Raw genomic sequence first — 19,389 nt, forward strand, 5'->3', positions numbered from 1 at the left:
AGATGATCGAACATATAGAACCACGCAATATACAAGCATCACTCAAAATAGAAAATATCGGCAGTTTTACACGAGTCAAGGTCCCAACGTTCGACGACCAATTATGTTAAAACAGTTTGGAGGCAGCCGTTATAGTGAATAATTGGCCCAATAAAGCAAAAGCAGTGAATTTGACCATTGCAATGCCTTAGATGTACTCCAGATGATACCTCTTCAAGAGACTGATGATCTCGAACAGCGTGCACTATTTCGAAAGGTTTATCGGGTGTTGGTGTTAATTCAAATTTTTTTTTTGTAGGATTTCTATCATATTTCATCATTTGACAAAACTCGCAATTATTTCTATATTTAGTTACAGTACCTCTGATGTTGGGCCAATAAAATTTGCTTTAAATTTCTAATTCTGTCTCGTTGATGCCTTTATGGTTATTTTTATGTTCATGATAAATTTTTACCATTTCTACCTGCGAATCATGGTCAACTACGTCTTCTAGTACCGTATTGCAAATAATAGCTTTAAATGCAGAATTTTTGATAGTTCTTTGTTACGTTGGACATAGATTAGGAATTAAATCTAATCGATCCATATTTATAGTAAAAAGTTTATTTTTCGAAGTAAATTCCTTGAATACGTTAATAATTTAGGATCGAAATTAGGTTCTGAAATTTGTATAGTGGTTCTAGTTTTATTGTCATATACGAGTAACCTATAGTTCATTTCAGAAAGGTATAGAGTAATAAAATCTCATTAGGTATGCAAAGGGACCAAAGAGTGACCCAACGAGTATTCAAGCCACTTTCATAGTTTGACACGAATTGACGTTTAAATATCTTGAGGACTAAGTTGGTTTCGTATACCATTCTGTTCTTATGTTATTGTTAATTTTATATAATGTGACATAAAGACATCCTATGTCACAAAAAAGATCAGTGATAATAAGTTTGGCTGATAGATCTATCAAACTATCAGATCCTGAATTTAGATGCTTAGCTATTCAAAAAGCAAAAACTGCATTGAAAGAAAATAGTTATCCGGAAAAAATGATAAATAACATATTGATGATTTTATCAAATACATTGCCAAAGAGGCTACAAACGAACTCAAAGGATATGATAGGAGTGGATCTCCCAAAGCAGGCAAGACTGAATTATAATTTTGAAATCGATATTGTGTAGAGTACTTTTTTAAAAGAAATTCCACGTATATTGTGTTACTTTTTTGTAATAAAGCGATTCTCTTATTTTTATATTTTTGTAAAGGTTTGAGGCTGTAATAAAGTACATGAGATATAGTGACGAAATGGAATTGAGCACTAAAATAGTTATTGTAGTTCGTTGATTAAGTGTCTTGATATTTCCAGTCAGTAGAATTGGATTATTTCTACATTTATATATAAATTATAGCTGAAACAAACTTGAGGTTTATTTGAAATTACAGTGGCTTTTATAATCCAGCCACAAATTGAAGATATATTCTCCAGTCCACATCTCAAATATATTAAATTTATTAGAATTTACAAAATTGAGCTATAAATTTTACTTAAATTATTTAGATCTTTTTTATCATTTATATCTTTTTCGTTCTTATGAATGTGAACTAAATGATAAAGAACATATTCAAGTAAAGGATAAACAGATACTACAATCAATTTAAAATCAAAACTGAAACGAAACATCAAAACATGAAACATTTTTCCTTGCCATATGTACAAGGACTGTCCCAACAATTATCGAATTATTTCAATAAATATGATATTAGTATAAGTCATAGAGGACATAATACATTATCCAAATATTTCACTAAATTAAAATCTAGAACACCAAAAAACAAAAGAAGTAATATTATATATCAAGTGCCTTGTACTAATTGTGACGCTGTCTACATAGGGCAAACATATCAGTATTTAGAAAATAGACTAAGAGGTCATCAATACGATAAAAAAATAGAACTGCATTAACAAAACATAAAATTTGAAAAAAAAAACAAATTCAATTATAAAGATACTTGAAACGGTTCTAATACATGAAAACGGGAATTTTTAGAAATGGTTCAAAATCATAAGAAAAAGCTATAAATGAAAAAATAGATCTAAATAATTTAAGTAAAATTTAGAGTTCTATTTTGTAAATTCTAATAAAACTACAAATATTTAATTGCTGCTATATATTTAATATTAGGGACCAAGGAAAAATTAATTTTTCTTATTAGAACAAAGTTATAAGTTGATATCATCCTTATTTTGATATTCATGACGAAGGTGATCTATAAATCAACCTAAATAAGCAAATTTTCAATGGCAATATCATATTTTGATAAAGACTTAAAGAAAAGTTGAAACTTCAAAATTTATCTTTCTTTTAAAAACTATCAAAAAAAACTAATTACAGAAGAGTCCTAACTAAAATAATTTAGATGCATTAATATATATATATATATATATATATATATATATATATATATATATATATATATATATATATGAAAGTATTCTAAAAACAAATTTTACTAAATACTGACATTTTATTGGCTTCAATGCTAGAAATGGCAAAATGAAAAGTATGGATATAAAATTTTTAATATATTTGGATATTAAAATAACTTTACATAAAAAGATTGATATTTTAAAATTCTGGTACTAGTTACTGGACAAGAACAGCAATTCGTTCTTTCTCTTCGGTCTTTTTTAGCTTTTCTGGTAGTTTATTCTCTTTTTCAAGTATATCTTCATGTGTTTCCATCTGAGGTTGTTCAGAAGGCACTGCAGGCATTTCTTCATTGATTATAGCTGCTAGCTCTTCTTCTACAGCAGCTTCATCTTCTTCAGTTAATTGGCCACTAAGTAGTTCATTAATTTCATTTTGTTTGTCAATTCCTTCCTTTGTTTCATCTAAGATACGTTCAATATCCTCAATAATAATAGATTCATTGACTTTCTTGAGAGCATCATTTCCAGTTTTTAGACCCTCTATCACCTGAATTTCTACTTGTGAAAATTCTATATCACTAGCTAGTTTTTCAAGATTTTCTAGTTGTCCATCTAACTTGATCAGTAGTTGTTCTTGAAATCTCTTTTTCTTCAATAATAATTTTGCTCTATCTTTCTGACCATGGTTAAGTAGCTTTTTTGCTATTTCTCTATCTGTACTTAATGTAAATTCAACTTTCTTTTGGTACTGTTTTAGTTTATCCCGTTGTTGCTTCAATTGAAGTACAGCTTTATCTTGTTCTGTGACTCTAGTAGGTTTCTTCTTTTTGCCAAATATTATACCCATACTTGCACCTACAATTATTTACACACTATTATCAACTGATGTTCATTTTTACATTTCTTGTAGAATTTATTTAATTTTGGACTAACAGTCAAAACCTGAATAAGACAATAGTTATAATTACACAAAGTTAATAGAATATACTTCAATTTACATTTCATTGAACTAATTTCAAGTCAATGACAACTTTTCCAGTCTCTCAACAAATGAAATACCTATTCATTGCATAATTTTTTGAAATATTCACAATTTTTTGACTTACCAAGGAAAAATAATTTTTTATACACAATGTAAGGATGATTAATATTTTGTAAAATAACACAGTCTATTACAATAATCTACATCTATAAAAATGTTTAATACCATAACCTTCAAAGTTCCTATCACAGACGCAAATTAATTTGATTTGGTACAGCATCGATGCATTCCACGAAGCGTTCACGGGGCCTGAAATACTCATTTGGGCGTTCCACATATCAACTACGATCGTTATAGTCGCGGCGAGAGCGTCACTCATGACGTCATGACTAACCTTCACGACTTTTATAGAGAGGTGGGTCAAAGTGAACGTTGAAAGAATTAGCGAAGTTTTCAAAACTCAAGCGACGTAGATTACAACCATGAAAATCTATCTCATTCTTTGATATGGTATGGGATATTATACTATTGTACTTTTGATGCATTCTTGTGACGCATAACCAAATATTTTACTTTTACGCAGAAGAAATTTGGATTTTATTTTAATGTGAATTTTGAACTAAGTGGAACGGAAAAGATCTTGGTTATGAATGCTTAGTGGAATGCACCCTATACATGGCAAACGCTAAATGATACATATTCCAAGCGAATCAGAAAGCCGCACTAATTGTAGGCGGAGCCCGCCAAATTTAATCATATAAATACAATTTGGTGGCCGTTTAGTGTAATTATAATAAAGTGTATTTTTTTTTATTTCAAATATATTTATGCAAGGTGCCGCATAAGAAACAAATTAAAAATATTTTGAGTGATTATTACTCAAAAATTTATAAATTAAGAACAAATCTGAACTGTTTTAGCATTTTTCATTGAAATGAATAATTATAAAAATAAATTTATTATCTGTGCTATATAAGGTTAATCAAAGACTGAAAATAAATTGAACTTGTAATTAATTCATTTTAAAAATTTACATTTATGTTATTACAATAAAATTTCATATTTTACAATGTTTGATTTTCGTTCACACTTTTTCAGGCTTAAGACTGTCAGAAAAGAAGTAAATATTCTTAAGTGGCGTATTTTAAAAATTAATTAACACTTCGATGGTCTTATACAATACTGGCATAACTAACAAAATGCCTTTTCGTGTTTTCTTTTACGTTATTATGATTATATAGGGTGGCATTGTATAATGTGGGAATTAATCAAATTATTATGAATTTATAGAAATACAGCTTTCAAAGATGTCTATGCGGGCTCGCACTGCTAGAATAATGACAAATATTGAAATCGATACCAAAACAATAATAGAATGAATGATTCAAGAAACAAAAAATGATTTTGGAAATTACGAAAGACGAAATTACTATATTTGGTAAAGAAGGTAAGAAATATGATCTTTTTTTTATTATTTAGCTTTCGCTAAATTTAAACTTGATAGATAGCTCAGATTATACAAAAATGGCAACAGCTAGTCCAAAAACCCTTAATTGAGAATTATTTAAACTAAAACTGGGAAATATAAAACTATATGACGGTAATAGAAATACTTTAAACAAATCAAATCAAATCAATAGATGTGAGAATTTAATAGAGACGTACTCGGTCTATAATGATCAAGATATCAATAATCATGTCTTGGAATGTATCCAAGAAAAATTAATTGATAAAGCTGAAATGATGGTAGGAAATAGGATCGAATTAAATACATGGTTTAAACTAAAAGAAGCTTTAATACAGTGTTTGGCAGACAGACGCGACTTAGACTGTATACTACAGGAACTAACAAGAACACGACCATATAAAAATGAGAGTGTAATAGCATTTGGAAATATATTACAATTACTAAAAAGTCAAACGATCCAAAGAATTAGTAACAATCTAAATTTAGGGGAAATTGACAAGAAATGTCAAATCAATCATTGCGAAAAAACAGCCTTGAACACCTTTATAGCAGGATGTTCAGGTACCATACGCAATAATATGTACTTGAAAAAGCCTATCTCGTTAGAAGACGCTATGGCTTATGTCGACGAATTTGAGAATTTTGAAAAACTCTACGGCCAATTTTATGAGCGTAGAGTTAGATACAACAATAGCAATAATAATCGCCCTGCTTTCGGTTCGTCACCCAAGTAGCTGCTGATGCTGATGTGAGCTAGTCTCTGCCGAGGTGGATTATGGCGCTGGATCGGAAGCCAGCCACTACGGGCCCTGATCAGGTAGTATGTATTGAATGTGGAAGTCGGAAGTTCACATTGCCCCGGGCGAGTCTGGTCCGTCTGTGTGTTTCGGGACTGGCTAAGCGAGGATTGGGCCTCAGTGAACTGGGGTAGGCGACCGCCGAGGGTACACCCGTTCTCAATCAACTCGACCCGCCCCCTTACATACGAAGCGCTGGTGACAAGAAATAAATGGATAGCTATGGTTCAAACGACGAAAAAACTGCACTGTCTTTAGAAGGCAAAGGACAAAATGAAGGAGATATGACCCCAACAGGTTATCATTGGATGTTTACTACAGACCCTAGTGTTAGGAGATCCTCATTGGCAAGAACACCACCAATGAACCGCAAAGATTCAACTGCCTCTGCCACTGATGATATTTTTGTTAGCCTAGAGACAAACTCTGGCACACGCCAAGATGACAAGACTGGGAGCCCCAGTAACACGGCGTACGAAGCAAGCAGCGACAACAGTCACGATGGACTGGCAAAAAATACCAGTCCAGCCAAAAAGAAACGAAAGCGAGACTCACATGGAAAGCATATCCCGGATGATACTAGCCAAGAGATGACTGCTGCTATGACCGTCTTGGGTAGTCTTAATAAAAAAGTTGACGAATTAAAAAATGTAGTCCAAGTGAGTACGAAGACAAAAACTGAAATCAAGGCAATAACGAGAGAGCTCGTAAGCATAATGGCAACCCTGAATAGAAGAATGGATGTTTTAAACATCAGACACACGCAGATGGTGCGAAACAACACTGAGCAATCATCGCCAGGTAAGAGCAAAACTGCTAATAATTTAGCTAAACCAGAGGACAATCATGGACAATAATCTTAGCTACGCAAGACAAAGTATAGGAGTCCAAGCTGATGAAACCGACATAAGACGAGAGTTATTCGATCTTACAAATGAAATACGTACCAGGGTAGAGACGCAAATAACAGCAAGAAAAGGATGGACAGGGCTAGAAGAGGTAATACATCTCGAGTGGCCAGAAAGCTACCAAAGCACCGGTGTTACAGAGCTGGGATCGCTTAGAGAGCTACGAGGAGACCTGGTAATAGTAGCAGACCCTGATGTAACCTTGACCACCACTACGGAAAGCGACCTAAAATGCAACTTTCCCGAAATAACAAGCCTTATGTGCGAAGAACTTGAGGAAGGATGTATTGAATATGTGAGGACGAACACCGAGGTCATACTCAGCAAAGGCAAAAATGGAGCAAGGTCAAGAACCATGTACATGCTACCATACAAGTTCAACCCAGAAGGGAAAATCGACATGGGTCAACTATATCAGTTGCTAGGCAAACTGCAAGCAGAGGTCTAAAACCATGGAGTGACGGAAATTCAAGTAGTAGCCTTCGGCAAAATTGATAAAATCTACCTTAGAAAGTGCGCAGAAGGTATCTTCAGGGGATCTGAGGTCAAAGTGCAAGTTATTATACCTAGAGATCCAAGCCGACTAGCACCTAAGTCAAGTAAGGGAGGACCAGCGACGGCAACAGAGAAGATTATAATCAAATCTGTAGGAAAGCAATATGCTGACATACTCCGTTCGATCAAGATTAGTGTGAACATAGACGAGATGGGTGTTAAGGTAAAAGGCATTAAGAAAACTGCTAAGGGTGATGTCCTTATGGAGATACTTGGAGAAAAAAATCAAGTAACCGCCCTCAGACAAGCTATAATGGACAAGGATAAAGATACCCAGGACGAAATTAAGAGATGAAGACATTATTCATATCTCGGACATAGACGGAGATATGAACGCAAAACAGATAGAGCAAGATGTCAGGAAAAGCGTAGCAAACGCAAAAGAAGATGAAGTTCGAGTGCTCTCTTGCAGACCAAACCAGAGGGGAAACCAAACTGCTACACTTGCGGTCAAAAGAAGAGTGGCCAGCGAATTACTCAAAATGGATACCGTGAGAATAGGGTGGGCACCGTGCCAGGTCCGAGCAAGAGTCAAAATCACCAGGTGTTTCAAATGTTTGGAGTTTGGCCACCGCACCAATGAATGCAAAGGAACCGATAACTCGAAGATGTGCCTTAAATGCGGCAAGGATAACCACAAGGCCAAAGACTGTCCAAACAAAAGCTATTGCCTAACATGCAAAAAAGACGGTCACAGAGCTGACCAGACTGCTTGCCCTTACTACCTTAAGCTTGTAAAGGAAAAATCAAAAGCAATTAGTGACACTAGACGCAGGCTCAGCACTGCACGCGATCAAAACTTTAGTGTTCAATATTAAAATACTTCAAGCCAACGTTGGACGTGCCTATGCAGCTCAAGACATGGCGTATGCCACCGCAGTTCAGCAAGGTATTGATATTTTGGTAACTGGAGAACCAAACAAAAGAAGAACTAAAGAAGCAAACTGGATCAAGGACAGCAGGCATAATGTGGGGGTCCTACTTCTGAATAAAAAGCTTGGCGTAATAAACCACGTAGCCGGAGATGGTCACGTAATTATCAAACTCAAAGATCTTGAGATGATATGTTGCTATATATCCCCAAACATCAGCTTGGAAGACTACAAAACAGTATAATGGAGCATATAACGAACAACAGTGATGCCATTATTCTGGGAGACCTAAATGCCAAGTCCCCAATGTGGGGATCACCTGTAACCGATGAAAAGGGTCAATACTGGGTGGAATGGATCAATGCTCGCGTTTTGGTGGTTCTGAATACTGGAAATGAGTCCACATTTATCCGAGGAGATAGCGAGTCCTTTATTGATCTCACCATAGCAACCAATCGTGTATCTCAAAGAGTAACCAACTGGGAGATACTTGATACCGAAACACTGACAGAGCACAGATATATCGCATTCGAAATTAAAGTAAATAGAGCGAAGATCAAAACAACTTCAATAAGGCCCCTTATTGATTGGACCGCCTTTAAAGCCTGCATAGAGTTGCTTACCATTAATCCAGATGAAGTGAGTCATGAAACAGGAACCAAGCTGATACATATAGCAAGCAAGAACAGCACGCAAAATCGAATTCCAAAGACTGAAACACCGTATTGGTGGAATGAAAACATCGCTGAAAAACGGTCACTATGCAACAGATTAAGAAGGGTACAACAACGTGCGGCGAAAAGAAACAACCCAAACCGAAACGATACTGAAGCAATGAAAGAGGCGTACAAGACCAATAGAAGGGAACTCTGCTGCCTAATTAAGGAATCAAAGAAGAAACACTGGAACGACATATGCAAAGAACTTGATAATAATATATGGGGAGATGCGTATAAGCTAGTAGCAAAAAAGCTTAATACTCTAAAATCCTATGAGCTTGACATCGGAAAGAAATCCGAAATCGTGGCAGTACTGTTTCCACCCGGAAATGATAAGTGGAGATACCCTGAAAAGGAAGCTCCAGCCCCACCCTTCACAGCAGAAGAGCTAAGGAAGGTAGCCCAAGGTATCAAATGTGGAAAATCACCTGGAATTGACCAAATTTCCCCTAAGGCTATCAAAATAGTAGCAGATTGTGCCCCAGACTTGTTATTAGGCATGATGAACAAACTACTCCAAAAACAGGAATTTCCAAATGAATGGAAAGTTGCAAAGATGGTTTTAATACTAAAACCAGGAAAGTCAGCTGAGTTACCTAGTTCCTACAGACCACTCTGTCTGTTAAATTCTTTGAGCAAGTTACTAGAAGCGTTCATACGGGAAAGACTACAAGATGAGCTTAAAGACAGAGGAGGGTTGCACATGTGTCAGTATGGATTTCAAAAAGGGAAATCCACGATCCAGGCTGTAGAAGCTGCACTGAATACTGTAACGGAGTTCAAAAGTAGATTCTGCACCCTTGTCACAATTGACGTTAAGAATGCTTTCAACACTGCATGCCACAGCCAGATTATCAAAGAGCTACAAAAAAGGAAAATATCGACATATCTAATAAACCTTGTCTCTAACTATTTAAGAAACAGAAAGCTGCAATTAGAAAAGAATAGGGAGGTGGATATTACGTCAGGTGTTCCCCAGGGTTCCGTCCTAGGCCCACTGCTGTGGAATGTACTATATGACGGCGTGCTGAGCTTAGAACTAACTCGTAATGCTGTAACAATAGGATTTGCTGACGATCTGGCGCTGATAGTCGGAGCAGAAAGCCAACAGACATTGGTTACTAACACCAACGTGTGCCTGGAAAAAATAAATACCTGGATGAGAGACAACAAGCTTGCTCTTGCCCCCCACAAAACAAAGGCAATCCTACTAAAGGGTAAACAAAAGAGGGAGCAAATAAGCTTCAGCGTAGACGGAGTCAATATAAAGTCAGCAAAGAACCTGAGATACCTAGGTATAACCATTGACGAAAGTAGAAATTTTGGCAAACATGTAGAAACAATAACAAAGAAAGCAATAGCAAGGGTGTCCAAACTTGCTCGGATTATGCCAAACGTAGGAGGTCCTAGGCAAAGCAAAAGAGCAGTGCTGTGTAGTGCTATGCAAAATATTGTCCTATATGGAGCCCCAATATGACAAAAAGCGCTTATGAGAAAAAAGCACTATACTACGGTCAATAGAGCACAAAGAGACATGCTGTTGCGTGAAGCCTCCGTCTTCCAAACTGTGTCTGGGGTAGCACTCCAAGTAATTACGGCTACGGTGCCCATTGATCTCTTAGCCCAGGAAAGAATATCCAATTACAAATCGCAACAGAATAGCAACGAAGCTAGAGAAAGTTCCCTCACAACAAGTGGAGAGAGGTCAGAGACAGGACTTGCAGACAGCTGGAATGCGAGCTCACTCCAGACAACATTGTAGAGAAGATGCTTGACAGCTCAGAGAACTGGAAATCGGTGCAGAACATGGCTAAGAGTATTCTCAGCAACAAGGAAAAAGATGAAAGACAAAGACAGCAGAGAGAAAGGAACCCGAACTCCTAATCCCGAGAGGGGAAGGGAGACGTAGGGTAAAAGGAAACCACTGATAGCCCGTCACTCATGAAGTATGTTCCAGGAACGATGCCATAAGTGACAAAAGGGGCCGTAGACGACTAGAAGGACACTCCAACCGTCCGAGTCCCTCTGCAAAGCAGGACTCCGCAGAGGTGCTGAATGTTTCCCAGCAAATTGCTGAGGAAGTGTGACAAGTCGTTATAAAAAAAAAATTTAATGAAAAACAATAGAAATAATCAATAAAATTATAACAATTCCTACTATCAACAATATGATAATAATTATAATAATGAAATATAAATAGTAACAATAATAATTATAATAATTTTTCTAGTCAACCGATAAATGTAAATCCTATGCCACAAATAGGCAAAATTATCCGACAAATGCACAAGTATTTGGCACCAGGAAAAACGTTTTCCGGCCAAACCAAATACCTGTAAATCGACTACCAAGACCAGAACCGATGTCTAAGACATCGAGAAATTTTACTGATAGACCCAGGAGACATGCAAAAACTAATAATAATAATACGAGTAATAATAGATATTTCCAATCGAGAAATGAACGACCAAATTTTACATCAGAAGAATTATATAATAATAATTGTAACAATAACGATAACGAAGAAGAAGAAGAAATAATTGATTTCCAGAATTTATTTGAGTCAGACGAAAATAATGATCAAACCGTAAATTTTCGGAAAGAGCCTCGGAAGAAAAATCAAAAATAATTGAAATAAACATTGAAATTAAAAATCCAAAATTAAAATTATTAATAGATACAGGAAGTAATAAATCAATATTAAAACCTTCAATTGTTGAAAAATATTATCCTCAATATATATACCATTCAAATGTAGAGATTCTGACATCGCTAACCAATAAAATAATTAGACATCAAGCAGAAATCCCCGCGTTTAAAGAATTCAACTATAATGGCACAATAGATTTTATTTTATATGACTTTCATGATTTTTTTTGACGGAATACTAGTCATAGAAGATATGATCAAAATGCAGTTAAATATTGATTTTACTAATAAACAATTAAATAATAAAAAAGTTTCAATTCCAATAAAATTTAGGAAACCAACTGATATAAAATTCTCATTTGACATTGGACCTACCGAAAAATTATTAAAATCATTACCAGTAATTATATTAAATGGAGAAATATTAGTAAATAAAACACACTTAGGAAAAGCCTATATACCAGAAACATTAACAACAGCACAAAATGAATATGCTATAGTTGAAATAATAAATGAAACATTTAAAACAATCTCTATACCTTTAAACGGACCTCTTAAAGTCCATCCATTTGAAACAAACCAATATGAAATTCATAATTTCAACTATTTGAAAGAAGATGAAAAAATAATTAGCGAAAATATAATTAGCAACCAACAAAAACACAATCAATATACCATAGATATAAGTAAATTAATTCGAACCAACCATATGAACGATGAAGAGAAAAATAATATAATTAAATTATGTAAAAAATTTTCTGATATCTTTTTAAAACCAGGAGATCCATTAACTTTTACATCTAAAATAAAACACTCAATAAAAACAACTGACGAAATTCCGGTACATGTGAAATCTTACAGATACCCGTACATACATAAAGAAGAAGTACAAAAACAAATTAATGAAATGTTAGAAAAAGGTATAATAAGAGCTTCATATTCCCTTTGGAGTTCACCCATATGGATTGTAAGCAAAAAATTAGATGCGTCTGGAAAACAAAAATGGAGATTAGTAATTGATTACAGAAAGTAAAATGGAAAAACTATTTCCGATAGATATTCAATTCTAAACATTACCGATATATTAGATAAATTAGGAAGAGCCCAATATTTTACGACGTTAGATTTAGCGAGTGATTTCCACCAAATTCAAATGTCAGAAGAATCAATAGAAAAGACAGCTTTCAGCGTAGACAATGGACACTATGAATTTCTTAGAATGCCATTCGGATTAAAGAACTCACCTGCAGCATTTCAAAGAATCATGGATGCAATTTTAGAAGAATTACAAAACAAAATTTGTTTAGTATACGTGGACGATATTATAATATTTAGTACGAGTCTACAAGAACACATACAAAATTTACAAGCAGTATTTTACAAGCCCGTCTAAAAATTCAATTAGATAAATGCGAATTTTTATGTAAGGAAGTAGAATTTCTCGAATATATCGTTACACCAGAAGGCCTTAAACCCAACCCAGAAAATTAAAGCTATAAAAAATTTTCCTATACCTTACACGCAAAAACAAATTAAATCATTTTTAGGACTATTGGGATACTATAGAAAATTTATTAAAAATTTTGCAAAAATCACAAAACCAATGACAACATGTTTAAAAAAAGACAAAAAAGTAGAACACACACAGGAATTTATTAACTGTTTTAACATTTGTAAACAATTTTTAACGTCAGAACCTATATTAACTTATCCAGACTTTAATAAACAATTTGACTTGACAACTGATGCATCAAAGTATGCAATAGGAGCGGTATTGTCTCAAGAGGGACACCCAATCTCTTACGCCCCAAGAACATTAAATGATGCAGAAACAAATTATTCGACGATAGAAAATGAATTATTAGCAATTGTATGGGCATGCAAATACTAATATTTGGAAGAAAATTTACTATATATACAGACCATAAACCTTTACAATGGTTAATGTCGCTCAAAGAACCAAATTTAAGATTGGTTAGATGGAGACTAAAAGAATATGATTACGAAATTAAATACTTAAGAGGAAAATATAATTTAGTAGCACATCCATTATCAAGAATAAAACCAGATTGCGATATAAATTCCAGAATCACTAAATGTTAACATTGATGATCTAGATTCAATAATTCAAAGAGAAATTGATAATTTACCAAATGATTTTGAACCAATAAATGATGACCTATTACCTGATTTACCATATTTAGATGATGTCGAAGAAACGATACAGAATGAAAATATAACGAATGCAACAAATGATAAAATAAATATTATATCAGACATTCAAGATCATTGAACACTTATAAACATCAAATTTTAATAACAAGTAGCGAAGTAAATAATATAAGAACAAAAAGAGAAAAATGTTTTGATAATACTGGTATATATCTAATTTTATCTAACAGAGATTTAGAAAATAACATAATTCAGTTTGTTAAAGAATATATTGATCCTAAACAACTTTACGCATTATACTTTAGAGAACCCTTAAAACCAGAACGATTTATAGCCACAGTACAAAAATATTTTAAAAATGCAGCATTTAAATTTATTCATTGTATAAATGTCGTCAAAGATATTTTAACCGAAGAAGAACAAAAAGAAAAACTAGAATACTATCACATATACAAAAAAGGACACAGAGGAATTAACGAATTAAAGAATTCATTAACTGAAAAATATTATTGGCCTAAAATGTTACAAGATATAGAAAATTTTGTTAATAATTGTGAGATATGCCAAAAGAATAAATATGATAGAAATCCCCTAGTAATTAAATTCAATTTAACCCCAACAGCCAGTAAACCATTCGAACACATACATATAGACACTATTAAAATAGCAAATCAGTCATATTTAACTATAATAGATGCATTCTCTTGTTACGGTCAAGCATATTCAATGTCAAGTGTAATGGAACCTCAGTTGTTGATAATATATTAAATTATGTCACTCATCACGGTTTACCTTACAAAATTACAGCTGCTTGTGGTTCAGAGTTCAAGAATAACGACCTACAATATTTTTGCAAGCTACATAAAATTAAATTACATTATACAACATCAAAAAATAGTAACTCCAATTCACCTGTAGAACGTTTTCACTCTAGTTTAATTGAACATTTCAGATGTATAAAAGAAAATAACAAATATTTAACACCTAATCAATTAATAAAACATTCAATATTGGCATATAATAATTCGATTCACTTTGTAACGCAATTTACACCATTTGAAATTATTAAAGGTCATATAAATAACCCCGATCCATTTGATTTAGACGATCATCTAATAATATCCAATTATATACAAAATCACAAAGAAACATCAAAATTATTATATGAAAAAATTAAAGACAGAAATGCTAATATTAAAGAAAAAATAATAAATAAAAGAAATGAAAATAGAAATGATCCCCCTTCTTATGAAAATCAAGACATAGCCTATATAAAAACAAAATTCCGAGATAAATAATTACCTAAATTTAAAAAGGAACTTATCATAAAAACATAATTAGAAAACCAGAAATTAAAACAGAAAAATTGTTACAGGATAATGAAGCTGATAATAGTATTAATATTACTACTACTTTACAAGACGACCAAGACAGAAGACATAACAATTACAAACGTAAATAACTTATTATTACCCATTAATTAGGAACCAGTAATTTTATATACACTAAACACACTTTTATATATTATATAGATTTAGAATTTATTCATAAACAAATTAATAATCTGAAACAAAATTATTATACTTTAAAAAATAATTTATCTCAAGCGAACGCTACAAATCCTATTTCATATCATAATTTAGCTGAACAATCACTAAGCAGAACAGAAATTTTAATTAATACTTTAGACAAAAAATCAGAGAATATTTATCCGCATTTAAGATTAAAAAGAGGATTAATAAATGCCTTAGGCAAAATAGATAAATGGCTTTTTGGACTTCAGACGACGAAGAAAGATACGATAATGCTATAAATGTTTTACAACAAAATCAAAAACAAATAATTCATGAAGTAAATTTACAAATATCACTACATAAAAAATTAATTGATCAATATAATAAATCGATTACGACTCTATGGAACAATCAACAGAAACTTTCTGATAATTTAGAGAAATTTCACATTTCGATAGAAAATAAAATAATAACTTTGAATAATTTTATAACATTTCACAGTACAATTTCACAGATTAATCTGGACTGTCAAAGTTTGATTACATTGATTGACAATATTGAAAACGCAATAACATTTTCTAAATTAAATACGATTCATAGTACAGTAATATCTAGTCAAGAAATTTTAGAAATGATGAAATATTTAAGTACTATTTATAATGAAAAACAAATCCCAAAATTTAATAATATTTTAACGTATTATCTCTTTCTTGGTTCACAAGTAACCTTTTCCAAATCTAAAATAATTTTTGCCACCCATGTTCCAATCCTTAAACCTAAAACCTATGAATTTTTCCATTTATATCCTATAATCCAAAATCATACAATACTTATCCCTCCTCAACCTTACTTGGCCAGAAATCAAGAAGTCAATTTTATTAAAGAAGAATGTCCAGCATTAGAAGAGAAATATTATTGTAAAGAAACATTTAAGTTAAAAGACAATTGTACTATTGAACTGTTAAATGGACATTCTGGTGAAAACTGTGTTGTTAGTGAAATAAATCTTCAAGAAACTATATTAGAACAAGTGACAAATAACGAACTTTTAGTAATTCCAAATTCAGAAACTGAAGTGATTTCTAAATGTGTTTCGGACCGTTATTTTAAAATAAGTTATCCATCGATTATAAAAATTCCAAAGAACTGCAGTATTCAAATAGAAAGTGAAATTTTCTCAACTAATATACAAATCAAAAAAGGAAAATCGATAATATTACCAAAATTAAACTTCAAATTTTTAAATAATCAAATTTATAAATCTCCCAATTTAACCAACATAGATTTTGACAAATTATACGAAATCAATAAAATTGCTAGAAATATAAAACCAATTCATGAAATTTATAATCCGCAAAGCCATGTATCAATTGGACTATTTACTATAATAATAATAATTTGTGTAATTTTCATAACATTATGGTTAATTCGTAAATATAAAAGTAAATTTGTAAAAAAACAGAAATTTGAAGAAAAGAAGAAGACATCGAATTAGAAGAAGGAAGACAACAAGACATGAAAAATACCTCCGTCATTTTTCATTCTTAGGGATGGAGGAAATACATGAAGAAAATTCTAGAAGGACATTTATTTAAACGCAATTGTATTAAATATCGTAAACACTTCATTGTATTGTACACAATTGTATTCATTTAATTTTATTGTAAAATAAATTTTTAAAAATAATTTTTGAAAATTATAATTCACGTACTATTTTTATTGCTACTAAATAAGTTCAAGGTTCCTTAAGCTATCAAAATTGTTTGCCGTCATACAAATCCTCTTCCAATTAATTTTCGTCCGATTGGAATTCTTCATCGAGATCTTCCTTTTCAATCTCAGAAGATCAAGATCATGACATACCTGATAAAGACTACGAAGTACCACAAGAATGATGAGTCAGAAACATCTTCAGATGGATGATAAAGGGATGATAAAGAGTTGATAAAAAATGTAAAAATGAAGAAAGGCGATCTAAACAGATGGAAAAGAACAAAAGCAACACTTTTATGTGTTAGGTCGTTATAGGGGAAGTAGAAATTTATAGGTTAACTGGGGTTAGTTGGTTGTTAATGGTGTTGAATTTTTATAGAATTTGTTTTTTCAAAATCTAAAAGATATGCATAATTTACATTAAGGTTATTTAAATCAGTTTTCTTATTAATGCATTAATATATGTTGTTTGCAAAAATATCCTTATAGATGTTCATTAGCGACTCATGTCTATCATAAAGGACACAATATGAATTATGAATTCGCCAAAGTTTTGACAACTGAAAAAAACTACAAGAAACGTCTATTTTCAGAAACAACATATATTGCCCAAAAACAACATATATTGTCCAAAAACAACATATATTGCCCAAAAACAACATATATTGCCCAAAATGATCAATGCATAAAAAAACTGATTTAAACAACCTTAGTGTAATTTATGCATATCTTTTAGATTTTGAAAAAACAAATTCTATAAAAATTGACCACCATTAACAACCAACCAACCTCACTTAACCTATAAATTTCAGCTTCACCTATCACGACCTAACCTATAAAATTTATTGTCATTTATATTTTAGTCAATAAATATTCGGCTACATTCATAATGAACTAGCCTATTGAAATTTAATGTTATCAATAAATTAACCAATCAATATTGAACATTATTCACTATAACTTATCCTTAGCAACCCATAAAAATTCACCGTTATTCTAACAAATTAAAAATTATTATAAATTCTTATAGTAGCCAGAATCAATATTTCTATCAACCTCAATTTGAATATTGAATTTTGAAACTTATGAATGGAAAATTTTTACAGGAACCAATACGATTCAAAACCACCGACAACCTTAATTAATTATTGTAATTTATGTCCCAGACGATGAATACATAAGTATTCGAAAGCTCGGAAAATATATTATAGTTACTCCACTTTGGTGTTTCATTGCCACATTCTTAATAAGAAACCGCATATATATATATATATATATATATATATATATATATATAATATATATATATATAATATATATATATATATATATATAATATATATATATATATATATATATATATATATATATATATATATATATATATATTATATATATATATGTATATAATCATTATTTCAATAAATAAATCGTTTTTCTACTCATGTCTTTGGATTTTGTTACTACACAACTAAACAAGTAAAACATAATTTGTTTTTATGTAATAGTGGCATAAGTTCAAATTTTTTTGTACATAACCATTTTAGAGATTAACTATTACTATCTGATAATAACAATAATTTTATAATATAATTAAGTAAAAAATAAACAATAATTATTAAATTATGTAATGAAATACAATAAATGCTTTAAACAAAAAAATTCAAACACTCTTCCTAGAAAATATGAATAATTGACTTGTGCCATTATTGCATAAGACTATCATCTTGTTGAGTGTTGGTTCACATAGTATAAACATGCTCATACTATGTGGATTTTAAAAAAATATTATATTCAACTATGTAGTAAAACCCCTACAATCTCACTTTTTATTTGGGTGATATTTTTATTTATCTATTTCTTTTTTTTACTTGGTTGGGTATTATTAGAAGAACACCATTCCAAATTTTTAATAGCTTAATAAAACATTCAAAGTTTTTGGCTTGCACACTTCTAAGATTTTTATTCAAATCTTCAATTTTAATCTACAAATCACAATATATATGAATAAATTACTAAATATCAAAAACATTTTTTCATGATTAGTTCTCATTTCTTTTCATATGTGAGAGGCGATAGGATATTGTCACATTCTTCTTGAAATATTTAACATCATCCTGGTAGCAAATTAAAGTTTTCGAAGGCTCATCTATTTTTAAATACTTTGCGTCAGAGCATTACAATACCCTGTACAACACTCTAAATAACAAATTTTGTTGCAAGAAACCTCATAAAACCACTAACTGAATTTGTGGAGTTGCGTAACCATATAATAATTGTGTCAATGTGCATTTTGTTTGCAAATTTTCAAGTTAGTTGTATTTATTAAAAATTTGCACAAATTACTAGATAACTATTATTACTTACCTGGTTACCTAATCTTAAAATAGATAAACGTTTTTGCAATGTAACCACTACATACCTCTCTGTGTTATGTATGTACTACATAGGATACAATAACATCATACATTATAATAAATCGTTTAAAAATCTTTTAAAATGATTCTAAAAGCTTGACAAAATTACTTCAACATAAATCAAATCATTATTGACTAAAATTAACTAAAAATCGCAATGGCAAGAAAACCCAATTTCTAGAAACAAACTCATATGT

The 19,389-nt window shown here is 31.6% G+C and overlaps 1 protein-coding gene across 5 annotated transcripts; it reads right to left on the bottom strand.

Moving 5' to 3' along the window:
- Positions 1-2,501: 2,501 nt before the first annotated feature.
- On the bottom strand, positions 2,502-19,383 carry LOC130450751 (charged multivesicular body protein 6-A). Of its 5 annotated transcripts, none has more exons than XM_056789361.1 (2): positions 3,640-4,055; positions 2,502-3,281 (listed from the first exon to the last, which is right to left on the bottom strand). In XM_056789361.1, exons 1-2 carry the CDS (start codon positions 3,785-3,787, stop codon positions 2,641-2,643), a joined length of 789 nt encoding a protein of 262 aa, XP_056645339.1. In that variant the 5' UTR covers positions 3,788-4,055; the 3' UTR covers positions 2,502-2,640. The 5 variants fall into 5 exon arrangements, with proteins under 5 accessions (XP_056645339.1, XP_056645341.1, XP_056645342.1 ...); XM_056789363.1 differs by lacking the exon at positions 3,640-4,055 and adding an exon at positions 19,198-19,383 and having other exon boundaries at positions 2,508-3,281; XM_056789364.1 differs by lacking the exon at positions 3,640-4,055 and adding an exon at positions 19,143-19,383 and having other exon boundaries at positions 2,508-3,281.
- Between the last annotated feature and the right edge of the window lie 6 nt (positions 19,384-19,389).

The sequence above is a fragment of the Diorhabda sublineata genome, chromosome X, assembly GCF_026230105.1.
Source record: "Diorhabda sublineata isolate icDioSubl1.1 chromosome X, icDioSubl1.1, whole genome shotgun sequence".
Classification (NCBI taxonomy): domain Eukaryota; kingdom Metazoa; phylum Arthropoda; class Insecta; order Coleoptera; family Chrysomelidae; genus Diorhabda; species Diorhabda sublineata.